The sequence below is a fragment of the Pseudorca crassidens genome, chromosome 9, assembly GCF_039906515.1.
Source record: "Pseudorca crassidens isolate mPseCra1 chromosome 9, mPseCra1.hap1, whole genome shotgun sequence".
NCBI classification, from domain to species: domain Eukaryota; kingdom Metazoa; phylum Chordata; class Mammalia; order Artiodactyla; family Delphinidae; genus Pseudorca; species Pseudorca crassidens.
Window position 1 is genome coordinate 43,875,201 of NC_090304.1, and position 25,651 is coordinate 43,900,851.

The window sequence follows — 25,651 nt, forward strand, 5'->3', positions numbered from 1 at the left end:
CCCTGGGCCTTCATTTCATGTGCCCTGGCTGGTCCCCCTGAAGATGGGCTTGAGAGGAGCCTGTGGAAAGCCTCAGCCCTGGCAGGGGCCCCCCTGGTGGCCTCCTCCTTTAGGCCTCTCGATATAAGAATGTCTGGATTCCCGGGGACCATGAACAACATGTCCCGGCCAGTGTGAGAAGCGAAGTGTGGCAGCAGGAGGGCCACAGAGAAGCTGAGCTCCCCCCGCCGCTCGCCACACAGAAGCCGAGGAAAGCCTCGCGGGGTTCCTGTGCTGTTTTCTCCCCCTTCCTTTGCCTCCCCTGATAAACTCTGAAATGGAAAATCAAAGACGCAGAATGGCTCCTTTGCCATTTTCCAGTATTTCATGGTAGTGTCGAAGTGCCAGGGCCATTTCCCGGCCTAGCATCCTGCCAGATCTCCAGCGTGTTCCCTGCCGGTCCCGCCTCCGCGCCGGCCTCTGAGCAGAGTGCTGTGCAGAGCGCCTTCTAAACATAGCTCCGTCCTCGGAACAACAAAGCCTCCCCCCACCCCCCCACCCCCGTCCTCTGAATGGCTGCGGTCCTGACAGCAGGCCTCTGGGCTGTTTGTCAGCCTTCCCCACCAGGATGGGAGGGAGGGGTGGGGACAGACAGCGAGTGGCCGGGACCGGGGAGCCTCCGAAGAAGCTGGCTCTAAGTGACCCAGCTTTGAGGCCCAGATGCCCACGGGCCGTGGCCCTGGCCCTGAGTCTCCGGGGATGTGTGGGGCCTGTGGCCTCGTCCCAGGCGGGCTCTGCTAAGCTGGGACTGAGGCACAGGGGACTGGTTGGCGCTGAAGGGAGAGAGGTGATCCTCCCAGGAGGGGAGATGGAAGGATCCTGTCCTTAGGGTCAGACCCACTGGCTTGGACTTGCAACGCCACGTCTGGGCTGGGTGACTCTGGACAGATCCTTCACCTTAAATCTCAGTTTCCACATCTGGGAAGTGTGGGTACTAAGGCCCGCGTTGGGGGGAGTCAGGAGAACTGGTGCTGAGTGGCGGCAGCAGTGACCCGGCCGTGCCTGGGCCTGGTGCCAGAACACCGTGGGCAGCTGGTGTAGGCTCAGCTTGTCATCTCACCCCAGCACCTCATCCCACCTGCTCCGTGGTGCTCACATGAGCCCTTCATTTTTTTCTTTTCTTTCTTTTTTAAAAATTTTTTGGCATTCTCACAGCCCGGTGAGATAGGTCACAGCTGTGAAGTGGCAAAACCAGAATTCAGTTTCTGCTCTTTTGGCCTCTAGGGGTTCTTTACACTTTGAAGTTCCAAGGTTTCCAGTATGATCACAATTCTCAAAGAGCATCTCCAGCATTTCTAGCTGCTGGGAATGCACATCCACAGTAAGCGAGCTGGCAGACGGTTAACAAAGAAGCACCGAGCTTTCCTGGGGGTCAGTCATGCTGAACTAACCTGCCAGAGCCCCTGGCAGGTAGCAGAAACATGTCTGCAAAGGAAACCATTGCTTTAGTGTATCTGGATTTTTCAAAAGTGTTTGGCAAGGTTCCATGCCAAAAATTTTTCCATACCTAGAAAAAAATGAATTGCTTCACTGTGACTCTGTAGGGAATGCTTTGTTCTGCGTAGGAGTCAGTTTAGGGAAAGGAAGATATTCCTGAGGATGAAGCTGTTCTTTGCTTGATGGAGAATTGTGAACAGCAGGGGCTCTTAGCTCATATCTTTTTTTTTTTAATTTAATTTATTTGGCTGCCCCAGGTCTTAGTTGCGGCATGTGGGATTTTCATTGCGGGATCTTTAGTTGCAGCATGTGGGATCTTTAGTTGCGGCATGTGAACTCTTAGCTGCAGCGTGTGGGATCTAGTTCCCTGACCAGGGATCGAACCCGGGCCCCCTCCACTGGGAACGTGGGCTCTTAGCCCCTGGACCACCAGGGAAGTCCGCCCCTGCCCCCACAGCTCATATCTTTTAAATTAAAGATCTGGAAAGGGAAATATGTAGTAAAAATTCCAAGTCTACAGGATTCTTGGGGAATGAGAAGCCAAGTTAATGGAATGTGCATATTTTCTTGCTTTGGTTCCCAGATCAGTGCTAACGGTCAGCATTTTGTTAGCCTGTTTGCTCCAGTAATATACAAGTGGTTTCATCCACTAAGCGGTATCCATCAGGTGCCCCCACATGCCAGGCGCTGTGCGGGGTCCAGGCGCGTGTCACACGTATTGTTATTCTGCTCTACAGGAGTGAGATTACATGCTTCTTTCACTTGCTTGTTTTACTTACTGATGGATTGTAAACATCACAGTGCAAAGAACTACCTCATTCTTTTTAATGTCTGCCTGGTGCCATTTTCCCACGAAATGATTGTACAATAATTTAATCAGTTCCCTCTTATTGGGCATTTCCATTATTTCTGGATTACAAATATTATACTGATGTATAGCCTTAAACATCCCTGTACTTGGATATTTGCACATATGGATGAGTGTTTCTGAGGATAGCCACCTGGAAGGGGAATTACTGGATCAAAGGATCTATGCATTTACATTTTTGATAGATGCTGATGAGTTGCCTGCAAAGAACATCTACTTCAACTTTAATTACCCCCTAACTGCCATCTGGCAATGCTCAGTTTCTCAAATCCCTACCAACTTGGGATATTATGCAATGTATTAGTTTCCTATTGCTGCTGTAACAGCTTACCATATATTTAGTGGTTTAAAAACAGGAATTTATTATCGTACATTTCCATAAATCAGAAGTCCAACAGGAGTCTCATTGGACTGAAATCAAAGTATTGGCTCCTTCTGGAAGGTCTAGGAGAAATACTGATCCTTGGCCCATGGCCCTTCCATAGTCAAAGCCAGTTAGGTCTGGATAACTGGGGATGAGGGTCTTTGCATGTGGCATTGCCGTGACACTGACCCTGCTGCTCCCTGGCACGTGCAAAGCCCCTTACCATTACACTGGGTGCACCTGGAAAATCCAGGCTTCTTTCCTTATGTCAGGTCAGCTAATTAACACCCTTAATTCCACCTGTGACTTTAATGTCCCCTTGCCATGTAACATGACATGTCCATAGCTTCCAGGGATGAGAGTGTGGACATTGGGGTAGGGGGGGAGTATTCTGCCTACTGCAGATAGTATCAAACTTCTTGTTTCTGTTCTAAGTGAAAACGTGGTATCCAGCTCTGTTAAGTTGCATTTTCTTGATTATTGGTGAAATCGAACATCTTTATTTATTTATTTATTTATGGCTGTGTTGGGTCTTCGTTTCTGTGCGAGGGCTTTCTCTAGTTGCGGTGAGCGGGGGCCTCTCACCGTCGCAGCCTCTCTTGTTGCGGAGCACAAGCTCCAGACGCGCAGGCTCAGTAGTTGTTGCTTACGGGCCCAGTTGCTTTGCGGCCTGTGGGATCCTCCCAGACCAGGGCTCGAACCCGTGTCCCATGCATTGGCAGGCAGACTCTCAACCACTGCGCCACCAGGGAAGCCCCTCGAATATCTTTTCTGCGTGAAGAGACAAAGCAGTTTCACTGGCTGTAAGTTGTCTGTTCATACCCTTCTCTCTTTTCTGCTGGGTTGCATTTTTTTTTTTTTAATTGAATGATAAATTCTTTGAGGGCAAAGGCCTTCTCCTATTCACGTTTGCATCCCAATGCTTCAAAATGTGGCCGGGTTCAGAGAAGGGCCTTGATAACTGTGGGCCCTCTACTCCCTCCCTCCTGCCCCCACCACCCCATGCTCTTGCTATTCTGTTTTGGAAGAAATGTCAGGACGCTTCTGGCTTAACTGGCTGAGTTGAGTCTGTGTCGAGGAAGGCGTGGTGGCTGAGTGCTTTACTTAAAAACCTGTCGGCTTCTCAGGCTATTATGGACTCTGGGGTCACACAGACTGAGTGCCCTGCCCCCAGCTCAGCCCCTGATTTGGGCGGCCCTTCCGCCCCTCTGAGACTCAGTTTTTCTCACCAGTAAAAACAGCCGACCTTTTAGGGTTGCTGGGTTGGGAACAGGGACAAGATCGATTCCTTTTGGGAGGGCAGACCCTACTTGCTGAGCTGCTGCACTGCTGTGGTGATGGAAACTTCGGGCAGAGCCGTGGGAGGGGGCTCGTGGGCCGAGATGCGTGGGACGCTGGGGAGACACAGAGAAGAGCAATTTTAGGTCATCTTGCAGGGTGGTGGGCAGTGTGCTCTCCTTTTGTTACTGAATCAAACTTGGGTCCACTTGCCTGCACATAGTAAAGCTGATCTTCTGATGCTGGGTTGTGGTGAGGAAAGTGCAGCGTTTGTTGCAAGGCCAAGCAAGGAGTAAAGCTCAGAAGATCCCAACTCCCCGATGGCTTTCAGGGAAGGGTTTTTAAAGACAGGTTGAGGGAGAGAGTTGCACATGTGCGTGATGAGCTTGCGGACATTCTTCTGATGGGTGGGAAGGTAACTGGGAGTCAACATCATCAGTCTTCTGGTTCCAATTGCCTGGGGTCCGTGGGCTTGTGATCAGCATCTAGTTAACTTCTTCCACCTGCTGGGGGTTTCAGTAACTGCAAAACGGCTCAAGGACATATTTAATGGCTAAACTATCACTGTTTTGTCTTGCTTGACTGTTTTCCTTTGGTTCTGCATTTTCTCACTTCTCTGATTAAATTTTTTCTTCAGAACTCAGGGAAGGCCTAGGAGGTTAAAGTTTTTCTACAAACAAGAGGCAGGCGGAGGACATGGGGTGGGGGTGAGGGTCTGTCCCAGGAAGGCCCCATTGGGTCCTGCTTGGTTACCCTTGGACACTTTTTGAGAGGTTACAGTAGAGATTTAAATTACTTTTCACTTGTTCTGGGTGTCAGCCCTGGTCCCTTCTGGAGCCCCTGGTGAGCACAGAGCCTGGCACACGGGGGTGACTGGTACCACGTCTCCAGGTTGGCCTCTTCCCCGTCATCGCTCAAAGGGGCTGTTGGAAGATGGTGTCCAGTGGGACTGATGGTCTTCCTGGCTGGGTGAGCTTTGCTTGGTGAACAGAGCATGACCGCATGCTCTGAGGTATGCCAGGCTGGGGGTCAGTGCCGGGCGGGAGTTGCAACAGTCCTATGCAGAGGCCAAGCCTGCAGCTGCCCTGAACCAAATACCCATCTTCTTAGGCCTGCAGTGTTGGCCTGGGGACACCTGTCACTTCCCAGGGACAAAGCTTCATTCCCTAGGCTACCTGGCCAGAGCCTCCCTGCTGACCCCCAGGCCTACACACATGCTCTGGCCCTGGGGGTCCCTAGAAGACCCCGTTCACAGTCTCCTGTCCATACCCATTAGCACTGGTGCCTCAGCTCACAGAGCAGAGGGAGGGACCAGCCCAGGCCACTTAGGCCAGGGCTTGCGCATCCAGGCCTTTCTGGGTCCGGCTCCACACCTGCTTTCAGCATGGAGCATGCCCAGGTCAGAGCGGGGAGGCAGGTCCCTCCCTCCCCCAGACCCTCCCATAAGGTTTGCTGGGGCCCCAGAACACCTGCCTCAGGAGAGTTTCTCATCCGTGGGTCCCTGACGGCCACATCTGGAGCCCTAGGCCCCCTCAGCCAAGGGCTGGTGGTGGAGAGGGTCCCCCTACCCTGAATAGCTGTTCTATCTTGGGGGGCCCCCTTGGCCTCTCTGAGCCTCAGTTTCCAGGTTGATAGCATGGGGAAAGTAATCCCTCCCTGCTGCTTGCTGGGGAAGCCACGAGGTAGACCGGGGACGTTGAGCCCGCCGGGGCTGGCACCATGACGGGTTGTCAGTGGTGGATCTTATGCCTCTCGCCTCTGCTGCCCTCCTCTCCCTCTGAAGCTGCCAATTCCCAGGCCGGAGCCTGACAGCAGGCCCGGAGCTAAAGCAGCCCTGCTCTTGCCAGTGACGGGTGACCATGGCCGGGCTGCAGTGGCCTCCCTTTTCTGGGCCTTGGGGTGGACAGATCCCTTCTCTCCCTTTCTCCTCCATTTGTCCGGCCGAGCAGGGCTGGCAGCCATGAGAAGGCACCTGGGCTGGAGGGCTGAGTGCCAGCTGCACCCTCCTCGGGTTTCAAAGCTGGCAGCTGCCTTTGCCAGGCAGCCCTGGACCCCAGACCAGGACCCCCAGGAGGCCCCCTGACAGCCCCCCAGCTGCACAGCCTCTGCAGCACTTTTCCTTCACTGTCAGCAGGGCCCTACTGGGCCTGGACCCCAGCCCTTCCTGTGCAGCCACCTGGGCCTGGAACTCATTAGCTCTTCTTATTAAATCCATCTGCTCCTCCTTGAAGAATGGCTGAGTCTCTGTGCTCCCATCCCGGGTGTGTGAGGGGGAGGGCTGCACGCAGACTCGATTGTGTGCACTGGGTGTGGCATCCTGCAGGGCAGAAGCCCGGGCGTGCGGGGTGGGTGAGGGCCCCCGCCAGCCTGGAGGGAGTGGATGCTGAAGTGAGAGAGCCCGGCGGGCCGCCTGGGTGTAAGAGGAGTCTGGAGGCCATTCCTGTGGGCTAAGACTTCGGGATAAAGTGGGGCTTGGCCCTTCCAGGGCACCGCGGGTCAGCTGATCTGCCTTTCACTGATGAAGCTGCTCCCTCTTCCCCTCCCCTCTCCTCTCCTCCCCTCCCCTCCCTCCCAGGAGTGCATCATTGATGAGGACTGTGGGCCTGGCAGGTACTGCCAGTTTTCCAGCTTCGAGTACTCCTGCCAGCCGTGCCGGGACCAGCAGACAGTGAGTGTGCCCAGAGGCCCCCAGAGCTGCAGCGCCAGGGCCATGGGGGCCCAGAAAAGGGGACCTGGGGGAGGCCAGTGGCCCCCAGTTCTCAGCTGGGCTTCCTGGAAGCCTCCTATGGGGCCCCACCGTGTCCACGCTTGGAACAGCCAGTCCATGGTGCCCAGTGGGGCTGACTCCTGGGGTGACCAGAAGCCATCTGCAGACCTGCTGTCACCCTACCCGCCCAGTGGCTTCTGGCCCCAGTGCCTGCCTCATAGATACGAGAGATGCAGAGGGAGGACAGAGGAGGCCCTACCCTGCCCCTTCCCTGGGGAAAACCATCCCAGTAGATGCAGCCGGCAACACCACGGCAGCCCTTGGGCAGGGAAGGGGCAACCCACGCCCCAGATCTTTCTCCCAGTCTGCTCAGAGAGGGCAGAAGGAGGCCCAGGAAGAAGCCAGAGCATGTTCCAGATGGAGGTTCCACAGAGAAGCGGGAAGCCGGGGAAGAGCGACACTCCCTCTGCCCAACAGATGTTTTAGCCAAAGCCATATATGGGCTTTTCTGGTCCTTTTCATTATTAAGGCAATAACACAGCACGATAACAAGTTTGGAAAATAGAGGGCTTCTTGCCGCCCTGCCTGGCCCCACCTGTGGTTAGGCAGCTCCTGGCCTGCTCGGTGCCACCACTCCACACGTGCGACCCCAGGTCCAAGGCACCCAGTGCCCTCCTGTCCCTGTGGCTGTCCAGGCTTGGGCCTTAATTTAATCAGCTGATCAGATTCACGCCGCTGCCTGCGTCTGTGGGCCATAAGCCATCTTCCTTCCTGACCGTTAATTAGGGACCTAATGAAAAGGAGGCAAAGCCAAGTCTGGGGGGGAACCGAAAAGATGCAACCATCCTTTATAAAATCTCAAGCTGTGTAGGACTCCCCCAGGTGTCATGTTTCCTGCCCAGCTCCCATCTCCACCCCCTTGACTTCCCTAAGACACCCCCAGACCAAGGAGCTCGGTTTCCTCCTGTCTATAGTAGGAGGATGTGGGGTAGCCGACCTGCACTGTCTCCAGGCTTCTGGATTGGGGGCAGGGACAGGCTGGGCTCCCTCAGGTCCGTGAGCCGCCTGTGTTTTCCCTCCCTGCTGCAGCTCTGCACCCGGGACAGCGAGTGTTGTGGAGACCAGCTGTGCGTCTGGGGTCACTGCACCAGAACGGCCACCAAAGGCGGCAACGGGACCATCTGTGACAACCAGAGGGACTGCCAGCCGGGGCTGTGCTGTGCCTTCCAGAGAGGTGGGTGGGCTCCCCTCTGGGGGCAGGACAAGCCCTGTCCCAAGCTGTAGCACACTGGGCCTCCTGGGGCCCCGTCCATGCCAACCACACCTTTTCAGGGACCTCCTCCTAGGCAGGGTCCCCGATGCTCATTGGTATGTGTCCCAGCACCGCAACTTCTTCCCGGGGCTGAAGACCAGCTCTCTGTCTCACTCTTTTTCTTTTCCTCCTGTGATGCCTGGAAATTAAATTCCTTCAGGATGCATGAGCCCAAGGAGGGAGGAATACCCCCAGATGCGTGGGATGAGGGCACCCCCTCCCCATCACACTCCACCCATTCCCCAGGCCTCAGGGTAGCACCTGGCCCTGGTCCGCTTTCCTGAGAGTGGCCCCCTTCTACTCCCATCTCTCATTCTCACTGCCCTTCCCAGGTGAGGTCTGCTCAGGTGCTCTCCCTATCCACGGGTGTTTCTGAAACCGTCCCTTAACCCCTCCCCCAAGCCCTAGTCCACCTGGTACCTGCTGCCCCAGCAATTTTCCTCAAGGACATGGCTCCCTGGGTATCATTCCTCTGGGAGCTGCGGTTGCTCCTGTCCTGTCACTTCAATTCCACTCCTCAGTTGGCCTTCCAAGACCTCGGCCGGGTCCAGCTTACCTGTCCTCCTTTTCTCTCTACTCCTTGGCCCATCTGGGAATCTTGCTGTCCCAACCTTTCTCACCAGCCCATATATATATAAACATAGTTACTTTCATTTTTTAATTATACAAATAATACATTTTCAGTGTAGGAAAACTGGAAGATACAGATAAGCAAAGGTCTTATCTATATCCTTCCAGATTTTTTCTCTTTGAAAACATATTTTGTAATAATAATTCCTGCCCCTCCAAAAAAAACTTCAGTGCCTTTTTCTACTCTTAATTTCTCCATACCTCTGGCCTCAAAACCCAGCACAAGACCACCCCTTCCAGGCAGTCCTCCCTAACTGCTCCAGCCCTCCCAGCTTGTTCCCTCCTGAGCCCATGCCATCATTCTGGTTTCCTACCATTCCACCTCTTCAATCCCAACCTCCACTTTGGGGTTCAGGGTGGAAGCTGGGGGGCTGCACCCCATTTCTCTGCTCCTTCCTTTGGTGCCTGCCTGCCTGCCTGGTACAGGGGTAACCCTCAACTGGTTCCAGGTCTGTTGTTTCCTGTGTGCACACCCCTGCCCGTGGAGGGTGAGCTCTGCCACGACCCTGCCAGCCGGCTTTTGGATCTCATCACCTGGGAGCTGGAGCCTGATGGAGCTTTGGACCGATGCCCGTGTGCCAGTGGCCTCCTCTGCCAGCCTCATAGGTGAGGTCTCACTTGCCCTTTCTGTCGGGGGCTGAGAGCAAATGAGGTGCCACCCAGTGGGGACCCAGGAGCAGGAGCAGGGTGGGGGGAAGATGTGGATTTAATTTAAGGTAGGTTTAGTTGGAGGTGTCCTTGGGTCTTCCAGATGGAGGGTCCAATAGCGGATCTATAGGACTAGGGCTCAGGAGGTGTGGCCAGGGGTACAGATTTGGGTTCATCTGTGTGAGGGTTGAAGCCTCCTCAGTAGATGACATTAAGAAAGACTGGGTGTGGAGGGAGCCCAGGCGCATCACAGTGAAAGAGCAGAGGAGACTGAGAAGGTGCAGTCAGAGAGGTAGGAGGGCAGCCGGGAGAGTGGCCAGCAGAGTAGAGGCCGTGGAGAGACGTGAAGCACCAGGCCTGCTCAGAGGCTAAGTTCTCCGTGCGCATCTCACTCAGCAGCCGCTGCTCTGCCTTCTCTCCCAGCAGGATCCAGGGTGGCTGGGGAAACAGACAGAACCCTGGCCCTGGCCCACAAGGCCCAGGGCTCCCCATAGGTGCAGCAGGGGCTGCTGCTGCCTGGGGGCCCAGGTGGGCAGGGGGCTGTAAACTCTCAGACCGCCAAGTCCTCAGGGCTGCCAGAGAGGGTCCATGACAGGAGGACAGACCTGTGGCTCGACGTGGGGGAGCTCACCTTGGTGCACATTCTCCAAAGGTGACCCTCCCTCAGCATCTGCTTTAAGGCAGGATGTTAGAGGAGGTGCCGTGAAGGTGAGCTGGGCTTGTGCAGAGGGCAGGGCCTCAGTTTGGGGGCCTGGGCCTCGCCCCTGTCCCTCCCTCCACAGCCACAGCCTGGTGTATGTGTGCAAGCCCACCTTCGTCGGGGGCCGCGATGAGGACGGAGCAAACCTGGTGCCCAGAGACGTCCCTGATGAGTATGAAGACGGCGGCTTCATCGAGGAGGTGCGCCGGGAGCTGGAGAACCTGGAGAGGAGCCTGTCAGTGGAAATGGCTCTCAGGGAGCTCGGGGCCGCTTCGGAGCTGCTGGAGGGAGAGGAGATTTAGACCCAGGCCTGTTCTGTGGGTAGACATGCAACAGAAGTAGTTAATTTATTTCCCCAGCTGTGTCCCTAGGTGTGAGCTCACCAGGCTTTTTTTCCGTGGCCTCTTCCCAGTACATTTTCCCCTCTGGCTTAAAACCACATGAGGGGCTGCACCCTTGCCCAGCACCCACCCCCTCCCCCATGCACCACAATTCTGGTGTCGGGGAAGACCAGGGTGTGGGAGGCTGAAGGTAGAATAGGGCTGCTAAACTGGTCCAAAGTATTGGCTGCTTCGCCTCTGCTGGTTGGCAGACGGCACGTTTCGTTTTGTGTGACATTGCCTCGAGAATAGTTGGAGGGGAGGGGATGGAAAAGAATGCAGAATTTCCCCACGATGGGTTTTGGGGTAATGTTGACTCTCAAACATGTGGAGAAGAATGCCCTGCTTTGCAAACGTAAACCTGCGAAAATGCAACAAGTGAATCTTTCATGCCATTCTCCCCATGGGCACAGGCAAGCGCTGCCCTCAGCTGCTGCAGGTTAAACGTTCTCACTCCACGTTACCTGCATTCATCCTCTCAGCAGGGTTACTCAGCTCCTACCTCTGTGCCAGGGCAGCAGTGTCATGTCCTCTCACCACAGCCTGGTGAAGGGGGCATTGGTCTCCCCGTCTGCCAGGATCTCGGAGGCTCAGAGATGTCAAGTGGCTTTGCCAAGTCACACAGCTAGTGAAGACCAGAGCAGGATGTCACCCAGGTGTGATTCCAAGCCCAGTGCTCTCCCCACCAGCCTCAGTGCCACCTAAAGTACCCGCTACGAGGATGAAGAATGAGATTTTTTTTTGAGGCACACCTGGAACTAAGGTCAAACTAGTTCACACATCCCTGTAAGATTAAAGTTCTGCTGTTTGTTAGAAAAACAGCGTTCTCCCCAGTGTGGGTGGCCATCACTCCAGTGGAGACAGAGGTATTGACACTATCCCCTGTGGCAGTCAGTTATATCAGTAACTTTGAAGGTACACATGACCGGAGCATAATATGTAAGTTAATGTGCCAGAAACAGTACTTAGGTAATCTTAGGGCCAGGATTATAAATGAAATTTGCAAAATTACTTACCAGCAACTGAAGACCATATTGACTGCATGGAGAAAATCGAGCCAAGCAAGACTTTGTGAAATATGGTTGTAATATCCAGGCTAAGAGCACTGAATTGTATGCTGTTCCATAAATGATATTTTCAAGTGTCATGGACTGTTTCTATCACGTATTCAGAGTTATTAAATGTTAAAGTCACACACAATTGTATAAGCATGCTTTCTTCAAGTTTTAAATTATGTATAAACACATGTTGCATTTAGAAATCAAGCATAAATCACTTAAACTACTCTTTTGTAGCTCTTGGACTTCTTTTTCCTTTTGACTTTGAAAACATTCCTTTCAGCCAGAAAACATAAAATAGAAATGACCTGTATTGTCCAAAAAGAAAATAAAAAGTTCTTCCATAAAGCAAATTTTCCAGACAATGGAAGCACACCTCTTTTAGCATCAAAATATTTTAGAAATGTTAACCATTTTGGGATGGGAATTAGTCCTTAAGAGTGTCAGTGCTTCATTGTCTCTGAAAGAGTAAATGGAATGTGTATGCCTCTTTTCTGGGGAGGCTTCTTTAATCAAATGCAGTTCTGGGCCAAACACAGTAAGATCTTCAGTGACCATAATAATCCATAATAATAAACTACTATATATGAAGGTCAGCTGGGTGACTGATAGACACCAGATTAGACAGTCTACCCATATGAATTCAATCTTCATTGAACCCATGAATATTTTCTTCATTTAACAGATGAAGAAATGGATACTCAAAAAGATTAAGTGATAGAGCTAGAAGTCAAAACAATATCTAGTACAGTATGCTCAGGATATACTGATGTTTATCTCTTAAAATTAGCTGTTTTCAATGTCCAGAATCATCAGGACCACTCTACATCTTTATTACTCAACAGATATTTACTCAGAACCAGGTGCTGTGATATGCACTAGGGGTACCAAGTTGATCCAGATAGGGTCCTACCCTGAAAGCATCATAGCCTAATGAGGGAGATACACTAAACACAGCACTGGCAAAATGAAAGCAGTCAACCCGATATCTGAACAGAGCGTTACAGGATCCTCGAAGGAGCACGTGGCTTGGGAGAGCTGGCATGGGAACTGGCTTTCCAAGATGATAGTATATCAGGAGGACAGAAGGAATAGGAAAGGGTATTCTGGGCTACAGGCAGAGGGAGGGAGGCAAGGAGGAGGGATGGTATATAGGGGGAACTGCAAGTAATTCATAGTGGCTGGAAGGCAAGGTAAATTTGAGTGTTTGGCGAAGAGGCTGAAATTTCATCCAAAAACTTACTGAGCACCTACTAAATGTCAGGCCCTACGTTAGGTGCCAGGGAGACAGTAGTACATGACATAAAAACTAGGTCACTTTCTCATGGAGCTTATATGCAGGTATATTATCCTGTTCTACTTTGTCATCATAGCCACAAAAAGAACATGAGAGGCTTGGCAAAATTCTTGGCTGAAATTCACATATAGATGCTGGTGTAGCTCCTCTACTCACGGTTCTAAGTGGAATATCGTAAAGGTTAGGTGGAGTTTGGTACTTGCATCTTCCTGCCTGCCCTTCCCGAGATCTGGAGTTCCTGCCAAGGAAGCCACAGTAGATGCTGTCATTTCAATTACCTGACAGCTAATCCCAGCCCTCTTTCCTTGTGCTTCTCCCACCATCACAGAGGCTGAAAAAGCTGGACACTTGCTTTCCCAGCCCCCCCCTTGCAGCTAGAGATGGCCACATGACCCAGTCCGGGCCCTGGAAATGTAAGGGGAAGGCTGCCAAAGAGTTTCTGGGAAGGGTTTTTTACCTGAGTGACAAAAGGAAAGAGGCCTACAGGAAGTATATCCCCACCCTCCACCTCCTTCCCTGGTTGCCTGCCTTTGAGCACAGGTGTTTGGGATGTGACATTTGGTGCTGCAGCAGCCATCTTGGGATCATGTGATCAAGATCAAGGCCATCAGCAGGGCTGCCTTCTTGGAGGCTCTGGGGAAGAAACCACATCCTTGCCCTTTTTAGCCTCTAGAGGTTGCTTTCTTTCTGTGGCTCATGGCCCCCTTCATCTTCAAAGCCAGCAGTAACAGGTTGGGTCTTTTGGTGCCATCTCTGCAGCTGGGAAAGGTTTTTCACTTCCAGTGACTCATATATAATCCAGAATAATCTTCCCATGGCAAAGTCCTTAATCTTTATCATATCTGCTGTCCCTTTTGCCATGTAAGGTAAATATTCAGAGGGTCTGGGGTTTGGGATATGGACATCTTTTGTGGGCTGTTATTCTACGTACCTCAGAAGGATAAACGCCTGAGTCCTTGATGACGTTGAGGAGGAAAGCAGCCCTTCTGTCAACTATTTCTGGACTCCTTCTAAAGTAAACCAGGAATATGACAGATAAAGTTGCTGTTAGTCTTTGTTGTTTGAAACCAGAAACAACTAAGAGGGGAACAACATGCAGCTTTATGAATCCCAACCCACCCGCTTTCCCACCCTCAATGGGAAAGCAAGATTAGAAAATGAAGTGTTTTGAGTGTGTGGTGCAGGCTCCAAGTCTGAGCTCCACCTTCCGCCCAGGTGAGTGGCTGGCTTGTCCACCCACAGGGCCTTAGACTAAACTGGAAGAGGACTGTGATGGAACAAAAATGATTGCTGCTGACTCTTCCCAGCTTCCCCTCTTCATGTTCTGTTTCTGCTCCCTTCCTTTACTCCTCCCAGTGTCTGGCTTTTCTAGCCTCCCTAGCCTGGTTCTTTGCGCTTTTGACACAATCAGGAGAAAGGGGTGCAGGGCAGAAGGATGAGAGCTGAAGGGAGAGGCCAGGGACCTGCTGTGGTGGGAGGGAAGCATGGGATAAAGGGCAGTTAAGTATTCCTGTAGTTTGTGCATCCCCTCCAGAGAGTCAAGAAATGCAACTAGATGAGAGATTGTTTTGATAGCCAGATTGGGTTTCCAAAGTCAGAGGGCCGACAGCTGTGTAGCTAGGCACCTCATAACAGGGGCTGCTGAGAGATGCCACTGCAGCAGCAGCAACTCAATTGCCCTATATAAAGACGACAAGAGAGGTGGTAAGAAACCCCCTTTTGGGAGATGGCAGTGTTTGGAAAACAGGTTATTTCCCTGTCTGACCTCCTATGAGGCAGGGGAAATTAGACTTATTCCTTTGGCTAAAACCTATGGGAGGAACTTTCAGAGAAACACTCATAAAATTTGGATGGGACAACTCAACAACAAAAAAACAAACAACCCAATCAAAAAAATGGGCAGAAGACCTGAAAAGACATTTCTCCAAAGAAGAAATACAGATGGCCAATAGGCACATGAAAAGATGCTCAACATTGCTAATTATTATAGAAATGCAAATCAAAACTACAGTGAGGTACCACCGGTCAGAATGGCCATCATTAAAAAGTTCACAAATAACAAATGCTGGAGAGGGTGTGGAAGAAAGGGAACCCTCCTACACTGCTGGTGGGAATGTAAGTTGGTGCAGCCACTGTGGAAAACAGTACAAAGGTTCCTCAGAAAACTAAAAATAGAATTACCGTATGATCCAGCAATCCCACTCCTGGGCATATATGCAGAACAAAACTATAATTCAAAAAGATACATGCACCCCTATGTTCACAGCAGCACTATTTACAATAGCCAAGACATGGAAGCAACCTAAATGTCCATTGACAGATGAATGGATAAAGAAGATGTGGTACATATGGAATACTACTCAGCCATAAAAAATATGCCATTTGCAGCAACATGGATGCAACTAGAGATTATCATACTAAGTGAAGTCAGAAAGACAAATACCGTATCACTTATATGTGGAATCTAAAATATGACACAAATGAACCTATCTATGAAACAGAAACAGAATCACAGACATAGAGAATAGACTCATGGTTACCAAGGGGGAGGGAGGTGGGGAAGGATGGATTGGGAGTTTGGGGTTAGCAGATGTAAACTGGTACATATAGAATGGATAAACAACAAAAGTCCTACTGTATAGCACAGGGAACTAAATTCAATATCCTGTGATAAACCATAATGAAAATGAATGTATATATATTTGTATAACTGAGTCACTTTGCTGTACAGCAGTAATTAACACAATATAAATCAACTATACTTCAATAAAAAATAAAATTTGTATGGGAGCCATTGACATCTCAAAGGGGGATGGTTGTGTAGAAGGTGGACACATTGACTTGCCACTAATACCATGGAAGGAGGAGCATCAGGGAGAGACGACTGGATGGAGCAGTGAGGTGGAGGAGGGCAGATGCAAAGATAGATTCCTACTGCACCCACAGCCCCAGAGACAGGGCCATGGAAGAAACATGCAGTTAAGGGTTGAAGACTTGGTGGGGACCAGGGCATCATGGGATAACGTGGTACACATTTCAGAGGAATGTCCCTTGCCAGCAGGAAGTCGGCAAAAGATAGTCAAGTTTCATAAGGAACCACCACTGTTGTTTGGAGTTGAATCTTTGCCTGGTAGGACCCGTAGGGCGTCTTACCTTCTACGAGAGTTCATGGTGACCAGGTAAAAAGGGGACAGTAACCTCACCACCACCAACAGAAGGCTGCTCTTTTCCCTCTTCCACCATCTATAGAGCTGGTGTGGAAAAGAGCCAGTGGGGAGTGAGGGCTCTGACCATAGCCTCCTTCCCTCTCCAAGCAGAGTGGCACATCCAGCAGCCACTGTGCGTGTGGTGGGGGGAGGCGCTTTAAATCAAATGGCTAAAAAACTTCAACAAGGTCAGATTGTTTGAATAATGCAAAGTGCCTTAAAATTTATAGGGTTGCCCCCAAAGTCTGCTTCCAGTGCGAAACTGCATTCTACAAAACAGTTGGCATAGTTACTGGAAAAACAGAACCACTGCATATTTGTATCTCAACAAGATGATACCTTCTAATTCAGTGGGTTGCTTAAAGCATTATAAGGCTGAACATGAAGTGTGCCCTCTATACTGGGGGAAGGGGCAGGTTGGGAGCAAAGGCAGCAGAGGGGGAGCACGGTACTCACCTTTAAGGCAGGGCTCCTGGGTCCACAAATAATCCCCTGGCCTGGTAAATTCTCAGACTCTGACCAGTCAAAAGACCAGCTTCTCCTGTGCAGGTTAACTGGTGAGGGGGAGGTAGGTGGTGGTGCTATCACGGGGAAGGGGGAGCACATCCCTCCCTAACACTTTTTTGCCCTCCTAGCTTGGCCCCTAGTGATTGTCGCATTCTTTTCTAAACAGACACACATGATTTAACGCACTCTTGATTTTGTCAAGCATTGTTTCTGAAAGCCACGTTTTGAAAATTAACACTATATCTAACCAAATGATCGTAGTACCCCTTTCCCCATACGAACGACATTGAAGGAGCATCTTCTGTACACCAGCTTCATGTACACCAAGCCTACGTGGCTACAAGCTTTATTTGGACCATGAATTCCTTTGCAAACCTGATTTAAAAAGCATTTACTAGACCCCTAGAAAACTACACATACACACAATTTTGCACTGGATTTAAGGATTTGTGGCCCTAGAAGGCTTTTGACTGCTAGTGACCAAAATATTGATTCGTTTTGCAAAAATTACACAGAATTGTTTAGATGGAATACTTTTATTTAGCAAACAAAAAACTTGCTAATTCAGATTATATATATATCTTCTATTCCATATACTCTAGACTACAATTTGCAAGTCACAAGTGCAAGAGCTGGTTAGGGTCTTGATGCTGAACAAAGGGACAAAATTCAGAAGGAAAACAGCCAATTGAAAAGGAAATACTAGCGAATGAATCAGAATAAAAGATTTTATTGTATTCCATACATTCACAGGTCACTTCCAGATTTAGTAATAACACTGCAGTGCTCTGATGCTGTGCACTCTAGCTCAGACCACGTTGGAAGTTTATAGCTGTCTCCTCTCTCTGCCTAGATATCATTCCTAACAGTGTAGCCTGCCTACTTGATTGTTTTCTAGCTGTGGCATAGTTCACCCCCGTTTCCTCCGAATTTTAAAGTACTTTCTGTTTTCTCAAGAGTTTTAAAGTACTTTCCATTCCATTACAAAAGAGATTACCAAACACTGTGTAGTTAGTATAGGGCTCCGTCCCTCACTCTTTTTATCTTGTCATGGCTACTATCACTTACTTACACTTCGTTTGAGAAGTAGACGTTCATCTAGCAAACCTCTGTTCAGACCAGCTAAATAAACACTGCACAGACCAGCTAAATAAACAAGGCAGAGTCCTGAAACCATAGCTCTGGCTTCTTCGCCAAAATGAACCCCTGACCTTCAGCACCTGCCTTAGATATGTAGGTACTTGGTTCTCACAGGGCGTCCCTGGCTGACACAAACTCATCTTCCCCACAGTAAAAACTCTTCAAAACCTTGGCATGACCCATGGGGAACACGGGTCACTCTTTATTGCATGTGGCCTGCCTCAGACTCAGAAGATTCAGCAGATGAGTGATCACCAGGTTCCACTGCCCCAGGCCTGGGAACACACAGTTAATGTGCCCTTTGGCTTACAGGTGCTCACTTGTTTCTCTGAGTCTGGGGGAGGTTGACACATTAATCTCTTTCCCGCAAATTACTGTTCCCACTGCCACAAATCCACTTTGAAATCACCACCCCCTTTACTGAAATTATTCAAGTGCAACATTGTGTTCTCTATCAGGCACTGAAGAGCAAGAAGCTTTAACTTTTTCTTTTCCATAATGAAATATATATTTTCTTTACCCTTGGTATTTGTAATACACCTGCAATTAGAAACAGCAAACACGAAACAAACAATAAAAAGGGCAGAAGGCACAGAATGAGGAGCAGGTATGAAGATTCTACCATTTCCTCTTATAGGGACACTAAACCAAACCAAACACGGCCCCAAACCCATTTTACTTACAAATCTGCCTCCTCTGCTCCACAGTCAGTCCTTGAAAGCAGAAAGCACATTTACTGACCCCTATATCCCAAGGAAGCTGGCCTGCATCAGAACCAAAGAGCTGTCATGTTACATCAGAAAATCGAAATGATCTGAAAAAACAACTCATCACAAATGCTTCAAGTTTTCCTCTGAGAACACCACCAATTCCACTAATGCAAACCCAGAACACTACCGCCATCAAATTTAGCAGAATGCTACAGAGTTTATATGGAATAAAAATTAGTGAGAAACATGTCTTAGAAAAAATTTTTTTCCCCTCGTAGGGACTTTTAAGATATTATGGAACTCTCAATCATTATATTCAAACTGCAACCAACATTTGCTAACACTATTTTCTAATTTTTTCTTAAAAGGAAAAAAAGGGTAAAATTTCGACTCTGAAATATTGACAGGATCCTCCAAAGTTAAATATTAACATCTTTTCATCTCTCTTATGAGAACTTTACTGTAAACATACGTTACCACAGAGATGAGATAATTATTCAATATACATTACAAAATGTGGTATTTAAAGAAAACAAATCTCTTCTGAACCCGGATTCTTCATCCACAAAAGTTTAATGACCAAAATAACACAACAGAATGAACAAATGTTTTATTGGCATGTTCATTGTTGTAAACAGCATCTGGCATGAAAAAGTTTTACCAAAACCTTTTTATTGATTTTTTTATAAATTAGATGGCATTTTCAAAATTTACGTAGAATTATGTTCATTGAATAGTTGCATTTAGCAGAGCAAAAACTTGCCGATACGAATAGACTTTGCAATGAAATCATGTTGACTGCATTAGCCTGTGTCATGACCTGACTTACTAGCAAGTTTATTCAAAACGATGTTGTTTCCCCAAAGTTAAACTACATGTAACTATGTATCAACTCCAAAAATTAAAGTGGGACTTAAAAGGGTTTTAGAAGATTCAAACTTGGAGTAAATCTTCAAAATAAATGTAAAAAAGGAAAAAATCGAAGCCGCTGAACAGAAAAACCTCATTAACAAGGGCAAATACAATCGTATGGGACCCAGCACTGAGGAACCCCACTGAGGGTTACATTTACATAAACTGCTATACTTCTCAATGTACACAAATGTACATCATGAATGATATGTGAAATGAATAACCATGGGAAATAGCTGAACTGCAATTATGATAACTCAATAGGATCAATTTTATTTACATGCTGAATGAATGAGTGAAATGAATTCTCTACATCCATAACTTAACGTACAATCAGTTATAATTACAGTATTGCAGCAATTTTGAGCTGCCACCTGCTGGGAGTGGTCTAAGGAAATGTTTTGATGATCTAGAATAATGTTCTTAATACTTCGAAAAAAAGAAAACAAAATAAAAACACAACTTCACGATTCTTTACTGGGTTACGGCTGGTTCTAAGAATTTCTTTCTTCTGCTCCTATTTTTGCTGCTTTCCAAGAGTCAACACACGTTGCATTTACTTCCGAATTGTCAATGAGGTAATGTGTGTATCAGTGAAATAAACAGAAATTCATTCATTCATGGCCTTTGCACAGCTTTTATTATTAAGCTATGAGCATCCTGTTTGAGGCTGGTTTGACTAGCGGCTATGTGCACATCTGTCTGCAAGAAAAGAAGTTTACTCATTCCCCTTTCCCCTTTTCTAGTAGCAGGTTTTGCTTTTTGTTTTTATTTTTTTGCACATCCCTTTTCACTTTACAGTACATTTGACTATAGTGCACAACATGATTCCAAGTCAAAACAGTGGCCCATTGGGCACTGAGCTTCTGATTGGTGAAGGGCAGTCCAATCAGTGCTGGTATCACTGGGTTACCCCTAACCACGTCCGGCTATAATGGCACACTACACAGTAGCAGTGAACCGTCTAATTAAAACCAAAATCCCCCAGGGAAAATGCTACACTAGCAGAGTCAGTCTTGAGTCAGATCTTTATTTGGTGCTCCATCCAGATATATTTTTAGTGCTTTTTCTTTCCGAGGTGAGTACGTTACACGATGTCCCGTCTTCTGGAGTCGACTGCTTTCTTTTTTCATCAGTTCATTTCTTTGCTCATCTGTCAACTCCATTAATTCTTCTGTTTTATCCCTACGTTTAAAATATTAATGACATATTAGACCAGCAGAGCCATATGTCTCCTTTAATTTATGCTTAAATGCTCTAAAGCTGCTCAGTGAGAAAATGAAATCTGATTATCACCACTGAAGTTAAATAACCTCATATATTAAGATATCCTAGATTTCTAATGTGTTTATTATATTAACATGGCACTCACTTCGAAAAATGGCAAAGAATAATTTCCATGTTACTATTAGTATAATAATGGCTATCATTTATTGAACATCTATTTATAACAGGCACTAGGCCAGTTTTTTAAAATGCAATAGTTCCTAATTCTCATAAAATCCTGCAAGGTTGAAATCATTGTTGCCATTTTACAGATGAGGATCTAGGTAAATAACAACGCTAAATCTGAACACATATCTGCCAGCCTCCAATGACTATTCTTTTCCCTCTATATCTGTAATGTCTGATCCGGCAGCCACTAGCCATGTGTGCCTATTGAGATATGTCTGCTCCAAATTGACATGGGAGGCAAGTATAATAAATATACAATATTTCGGAGACTTACTATACGAAAAATAATGTAAAATATCTTGTAAATGATTTTTATATTGTTTACATGTTGTAATGATAATATTTTGGATGTACTGGGTTAGAAATACTTTATTAAAATAATTTCACCATTCTACTTTTTAAAATGTGGCTACTAGAAATTTCAGAATGTAATAAATGGCTTGCACTGGTCAGGGCTGCTCTATATCATAACAATTGTAAAGCTATTTATGAAAAACAAGATGCACAACAAAAATGTGGTATCACTAGAAATAACCAAAACATTGTGAATGTTACCTATAAAATATGACTGCACCATCATCACAGATATAAAGAGGCCAGACATTCAGGGTAGAAACTTTAGGATTCCAGTCCAAATCCTGATGAATATCAAGGACAGAAATATCACAGGGAAAAGTTCCTCTACCCTAAGGAGAAAAGAATGAATGAATAAATGACACCATTAGCCATGTTTATTGAGCCCTAGTACCCAGATTTAAACATTCTCAGGGCCTTACCTTGGCAAATTCAATATCTTCTAAAGGAATTCCACTGATTTCACAAAGCTGTAAAAGGAAACATTTTACATGAGTTCATCTAAAAAGTAAATTTGCTGAGAAGTTATTTTCCTTTAACCTCATAAGCACAGACATAGCTTGATTTTTTGTTCAAAGAAGTAACATGTTTGATAAAAATTTTTTAAAAAGCAGGAAGTGGAATTCTCTCCTCTGTCTACCTGCAAACACCATGTCTCAGAAATATCAATTTAGTATATTCCTTTCAGACCTTTCCTATGCATATATAAACTACATACACACATTTATAAATACATTTCATAAACAGTTTTATATATCTATATAATAACTTTATATAGTCTCTATATAAGAATAGGATACCAAGTAACCTCATTCTCTTCAATAGTTGAAAAATATACCATTGTATTTCCTATTGATGGACACTGAGCGTGTTTTTAGGTTTTCCCAGTTACAATGCTATAATATGTATCTCCATAAATATCTCTTTGCATATTTCTGCAAATATTTCTTAGATGTAGAATTGCACATCTGAAATGTTGATAAACAATGCCAAGCTGAACCCTGAAAAAAATGTAACAATTTAACCACTTATCAAAGGTGTATGATATTGCATTTTCCCCAAACCATGATGACTCTAGGTATTTTTTTATATTCTAAATCTTCACCAATTTAAGAGGTAAAAAGTGTTGTTATTATTTTAACTTGTATTTCTTCTTCTATGAATTGCCTATTCATGTTCTTTGCTTATTTTAAAATTAGACTGTCCAGATTATTAATTTGTAGCTCCTTTTAAATTTGGACATCATGTTTCACATATGTTTCGAATATTTTTCCATTGTTTTTTAGCTTTATGGGTTGCTTTAAAAATATTTTTTTGGCAGTTGGGGGGTACTGTGCAGAAGATTTAAACTTTTATGTTGTCTATCTTTTCTTTTTTGGCTTTTGGTATTATACTTACAAATATTTTTCCCTCTCTGGGATTATAAAAATATTCTCAATATTTTCACCTAGAACATTTATCATTTTATTATATTTTAAAATATAAATTTAACTTATTTAGAATTTATTTTTGTGTTTGGTGTGAAATATGGAAATAAATTTTTCCCCAAACTGCCATCCGTCCTAGTACCACTTATGAATAATTCACCCTTTCTCCAGAGATCCTTAGAATTCCCACCTTTAAAATGAAAAATGCAGAAGACATCTTCATCTGGGTTCTCTACTCGATTCTACCTCATTTGGGTTTTAAGCATATACAGCAATTTACTCTAGTGCCTCTAACTAATCCTAACTACTTAAGGCAAAGTTGGTCCAAGTAACAGAAAGTGGTGGTTCACTTCTGGATGGCCAGAAGCCAAGGTAATTTTTCAAAGCATCAGCAGCCCTAAGAAACAAGAGTAGTGTGGCACAATGTGTGACAGAGACAAAGACAGGTTGCTGCATCAGTGTCTGGCACTCACTTCCTAGGGTGTCTCTTATGCACCACAGAGAAAAATGTATGTTAGTTCATTTTCTTTAAAATGAACTTACCTTCTCTCGCAACTCATCAACACTACTGCTTTCCAACACAACCTCCTGGAAGGGATCCAACTTCATCTCTGAAGGCCTCCACCGTCTTGACAAAACTGCGAGTTGTGACATGGATTTCATCTTCTCTGCCCCTAATATGCAAGATTAGGCCATCATTCTATTTACTCTAATGATTCATAATTTGCCTTTTCTTGTACTGCCTGACTAAACAAAAAGATTTACTTCAAGTGTTATTCTTAAAAAGTGGGCATGGGGACCTCCCTGGTGGTCCAGTGGTTGAGACTCTGTGCTCCCAAAGAAGGGGGCCCAGGTTCAATCCCTGGTCAGGGAACTAGATCCCACATGCCACAACTAAAGATCCTGCATGCTGCAACTAAGACCCGGCGCAGCCAAATAAATAAATAAATATAAAAAAGAAAAAGTGGGCATAAAAGAAACCAATTATCCCAAGGATTTTTTGAGAATAAAATATTTATTCTCTTCCCCCAAGTCTCAGAAGATAATCGCTAACCCCTGCAAGCTCTCCTTCCACCAGTACTCCTAATTCCACTCCCTCGTGACTCCTGCTGGACACTGCTCGACCAATTACTCTCTTCTTTGCATCTATGATCTTTGTTCCTCTGTTGGCTTCTACCCCACAATCTAAAATCATAATCAAATAGCTTTAAGTTTATCTTCTTTTTTCACTCAAGCTATCATTAATCCTTCTCTTTTCATTTACTCCCAAACTTACTGATTCTTCAAAACCCAGCTCAGCTGTCACCTTTCTCTTTGATGTACGCAAGAGCCAACTGTACTGATTTGGTCCTTAACACCTATCATTTTGGAATTACAGGTTTGTAGTTCTGGCTCTCCCATACACTGTGCATCTGGAGGGCAATCACTGGTCTTTATTCATTTTTATAGCACCAAGGGTCAGCAATGTCTGGCAAATTACAGGTCAATAAATGTTTCTTAGATTTAATCACATGACATATCTTACTCAAGTATTTCGATGCTAAAATATATACTGAAATGATACTGATGTAAGGACCTACTATCCAGAGACATGTTCTGGCTAATCCATCTCTGCTAATATATACTCCGTCCTAATAAGGGTGACGTCTATGTCCTTCATCTCTTCTTGGCCTACCCAGAAACAGTGATTACTCTCTCAGGCCCCAGATACTCAGAGAAGGAATTACAATCTGGAGCACTTGCTTACAAATCATGGTAGATGGCGTCCTGGTTATTCCTTGTCTCCCCACTTAACTTGTCACTTAATCAGAATTCAAACATTGAAATTTAAACCAAATTAGACCTGAAATAGGTGAGGTGTTAGTATTATTGAACCCTCTGAAAGCTATCATAATCTTACATAAAAATATCCAGAACTTATGATATTTTAATTTCTATGGAAAAAGAAAAGGAAAATCAAAAACTTTCTAAGCAACAGCAAAGTCACAAAAGAATATAGAACTAGTTGTTTCCCTTTATATCTCCTAAAAGCCAACTTTTCCCCCACTAACTCTTCCAAAAAACATTAGATTAAAATGTACCAATGTTGATAATTAAAACCAGGAGGTGTGACAAACAGAACTGCTCTTCTAGGTCACTGTTACATTGTTATGGGTTGAATTATGTCCCCCACCAAAAGACATGTTGAAGTCCTGAACTTCAGTACCTCAGAATGTGACCTTATTTGGAAATAGGGTCGTTACAATGGTAATCAAGTTAAAATGAGATCATTAAAGTGGGTACTAATCCAATATGACTAGGGTCCTTATAATATGGGAAATCAGGACACAGATAGGAAAGCCCGCACAGAGAACATGATGTGAAGATGAAGGCAGAGATCAGGAGGATGCATCTATAAGCCAAGGAACACCAAAGACTGCCAACAAACCACCAGAAGCTAGGAGAGAGGCATGGAGCAAATTCTCCCTCACAGCCCACAGAAGGAACCAACCCTGACAACACCTTGATCTCAGACTTCTAGCCTCCGAAACTGTGAGAAAATAAATTTCTGTTGTTTAAGCCACCCAATTTGTAGTACTTTGTACCAGCCTAGAAAACTAATATTGTCACTGTTCTCAAAATCTCTGAAAAATCATTAATACCACAGCCTCAAAACAAGTCACAATGAAAAAAGAGACTAAATAACAAACATGGCTAAGAAACTTTTACTTTCTGTAAAAGGTACTAAAAATACAACTTTGAAATTGCAACTTCCCTGAAAGGAAGAATTCATATTCTTAAAATTAGAGAAAAGAAGAAATATTTAAAAGGCAAATGATGCCCAGAGAGGAGACAGAAGAAACTCATTATTTGAAAAAATGATAACTTCGATTATTTCTAGAGAATTCCTGATATTTCTCCACAAAAATATTGATAATACCATCAAGAACTTCAAGGAAAACCTCCCAGTTGCTGGAAATATTAATATCTTCTTCATAAATATGATAATCCAAAAAGACAGTGCCAGGATTCTTCCATGTTTTTTTCCTTAGACGAAACCTACAAATGTGATAAGACATTTTAAACTATTATACTTTGAAATTCTTAACTTGAAAAAAAATGACATGAATCTGACACATCAAAGAAAAATGAACTATGTTCAAACACAAAAGTCAAATGGTTATTCATTAAAATTTTGGGAAAATATAATGAAAAGCTCTCAAGACATCAAATTTAGTATCC

At 45.9% G+C, this 25,651-nt stretch overlaps 2 protein-coding genes and 1 long non-coding RNA gene across 6 annotated transcripts in view; 1 reads left to right on the forward strand and 2 right to left on the reverse strand.

Moving 5' to 3' along the window:
• Positions 1 to 11,648, forward strand: part of DKK3 (dickkopf WNT signaling pathway inhibitor 3) — a 48,091-nt gene extending 36,443 nt beyond the window's left edge. The window contains exons 5-8 of the mRNA XM_067749888.1: positions 6,562 to 6,654; positions 7,783 to 7,927; positions 9,085 to 9,241; positions 10,066 to 11,648. Of these exons, the coding sequence (XP_067605989.1) occupies positions 6,562 to 6,654; positions 7,783 to 7,927; positions 9,085 to 9,241; positions 10,066 to 10,285 (615 nt within the window). The 3' untranslated portion in view covers positions 10,286 to 11,648. The remainder of the gene's footprint in view (positions 1 to 6,561; positions 6,655 to 7,782; positions 7,928 to 9,084; positions 9,242 to 10,065) is intronic.
• On the reverse strand, positions 2,307 to 15,489 carry LOC137230452 (uncharacterized). Its single transcript, XR_010946141.1, has 4 exons — positions 13,650 to 15,489; positions 7,691 to 12,956; positions 3,938 to 7,483; positions 2,307 to 3,479 (listed from the first exon to the last, which is right to left on the reverse strand). It is a non-coding gene; the product is annotated as an uncharacterized lncRNA (long non-coding RNA).
• Positions 15,490 to 18,876: 3,387 nt separating this feature from the next.
• The window catches only part of USP47 (ubiquitin specific peptidase 47), a 121,676-nt gene continuing 114,901 nt past the window's right edge, over positions 18,877 to 25,651 (reverse strand). For all 4 annotated transcript variants that reach the window (XM_067749885.1, XM_067749884.1, XM_067749886.1 and 1 more), the window contains 5 exons: positions 25,350 to 25,468; positions 22,973 to 23,103; positions 21,425 to 21,472; positions 21,204 to 21,334; positions 18,877 to 20,378 (listed from right to left, as the gene is read on the reverse strand). In XM_067749885.1, the coding sequence (XP_067605986.1) occupies positions 20,204 to 20,378; positions 21,204 to 21,334; positions 21,425 to 21,472; positions 22,973 to 23,103; positions 25,350 to 25,468 (604 nt within the window). In that variant the 3' untranslated portion in view covers positions 18,877 to 20,203. The remainder of the gene's footprint in view (positions 20,379 to 21,203; positions 21,335 to 21,424; positions 21,473 to 22,972; positions 23,104 to 25,349; positions 25,469 to 25,651) is intronic.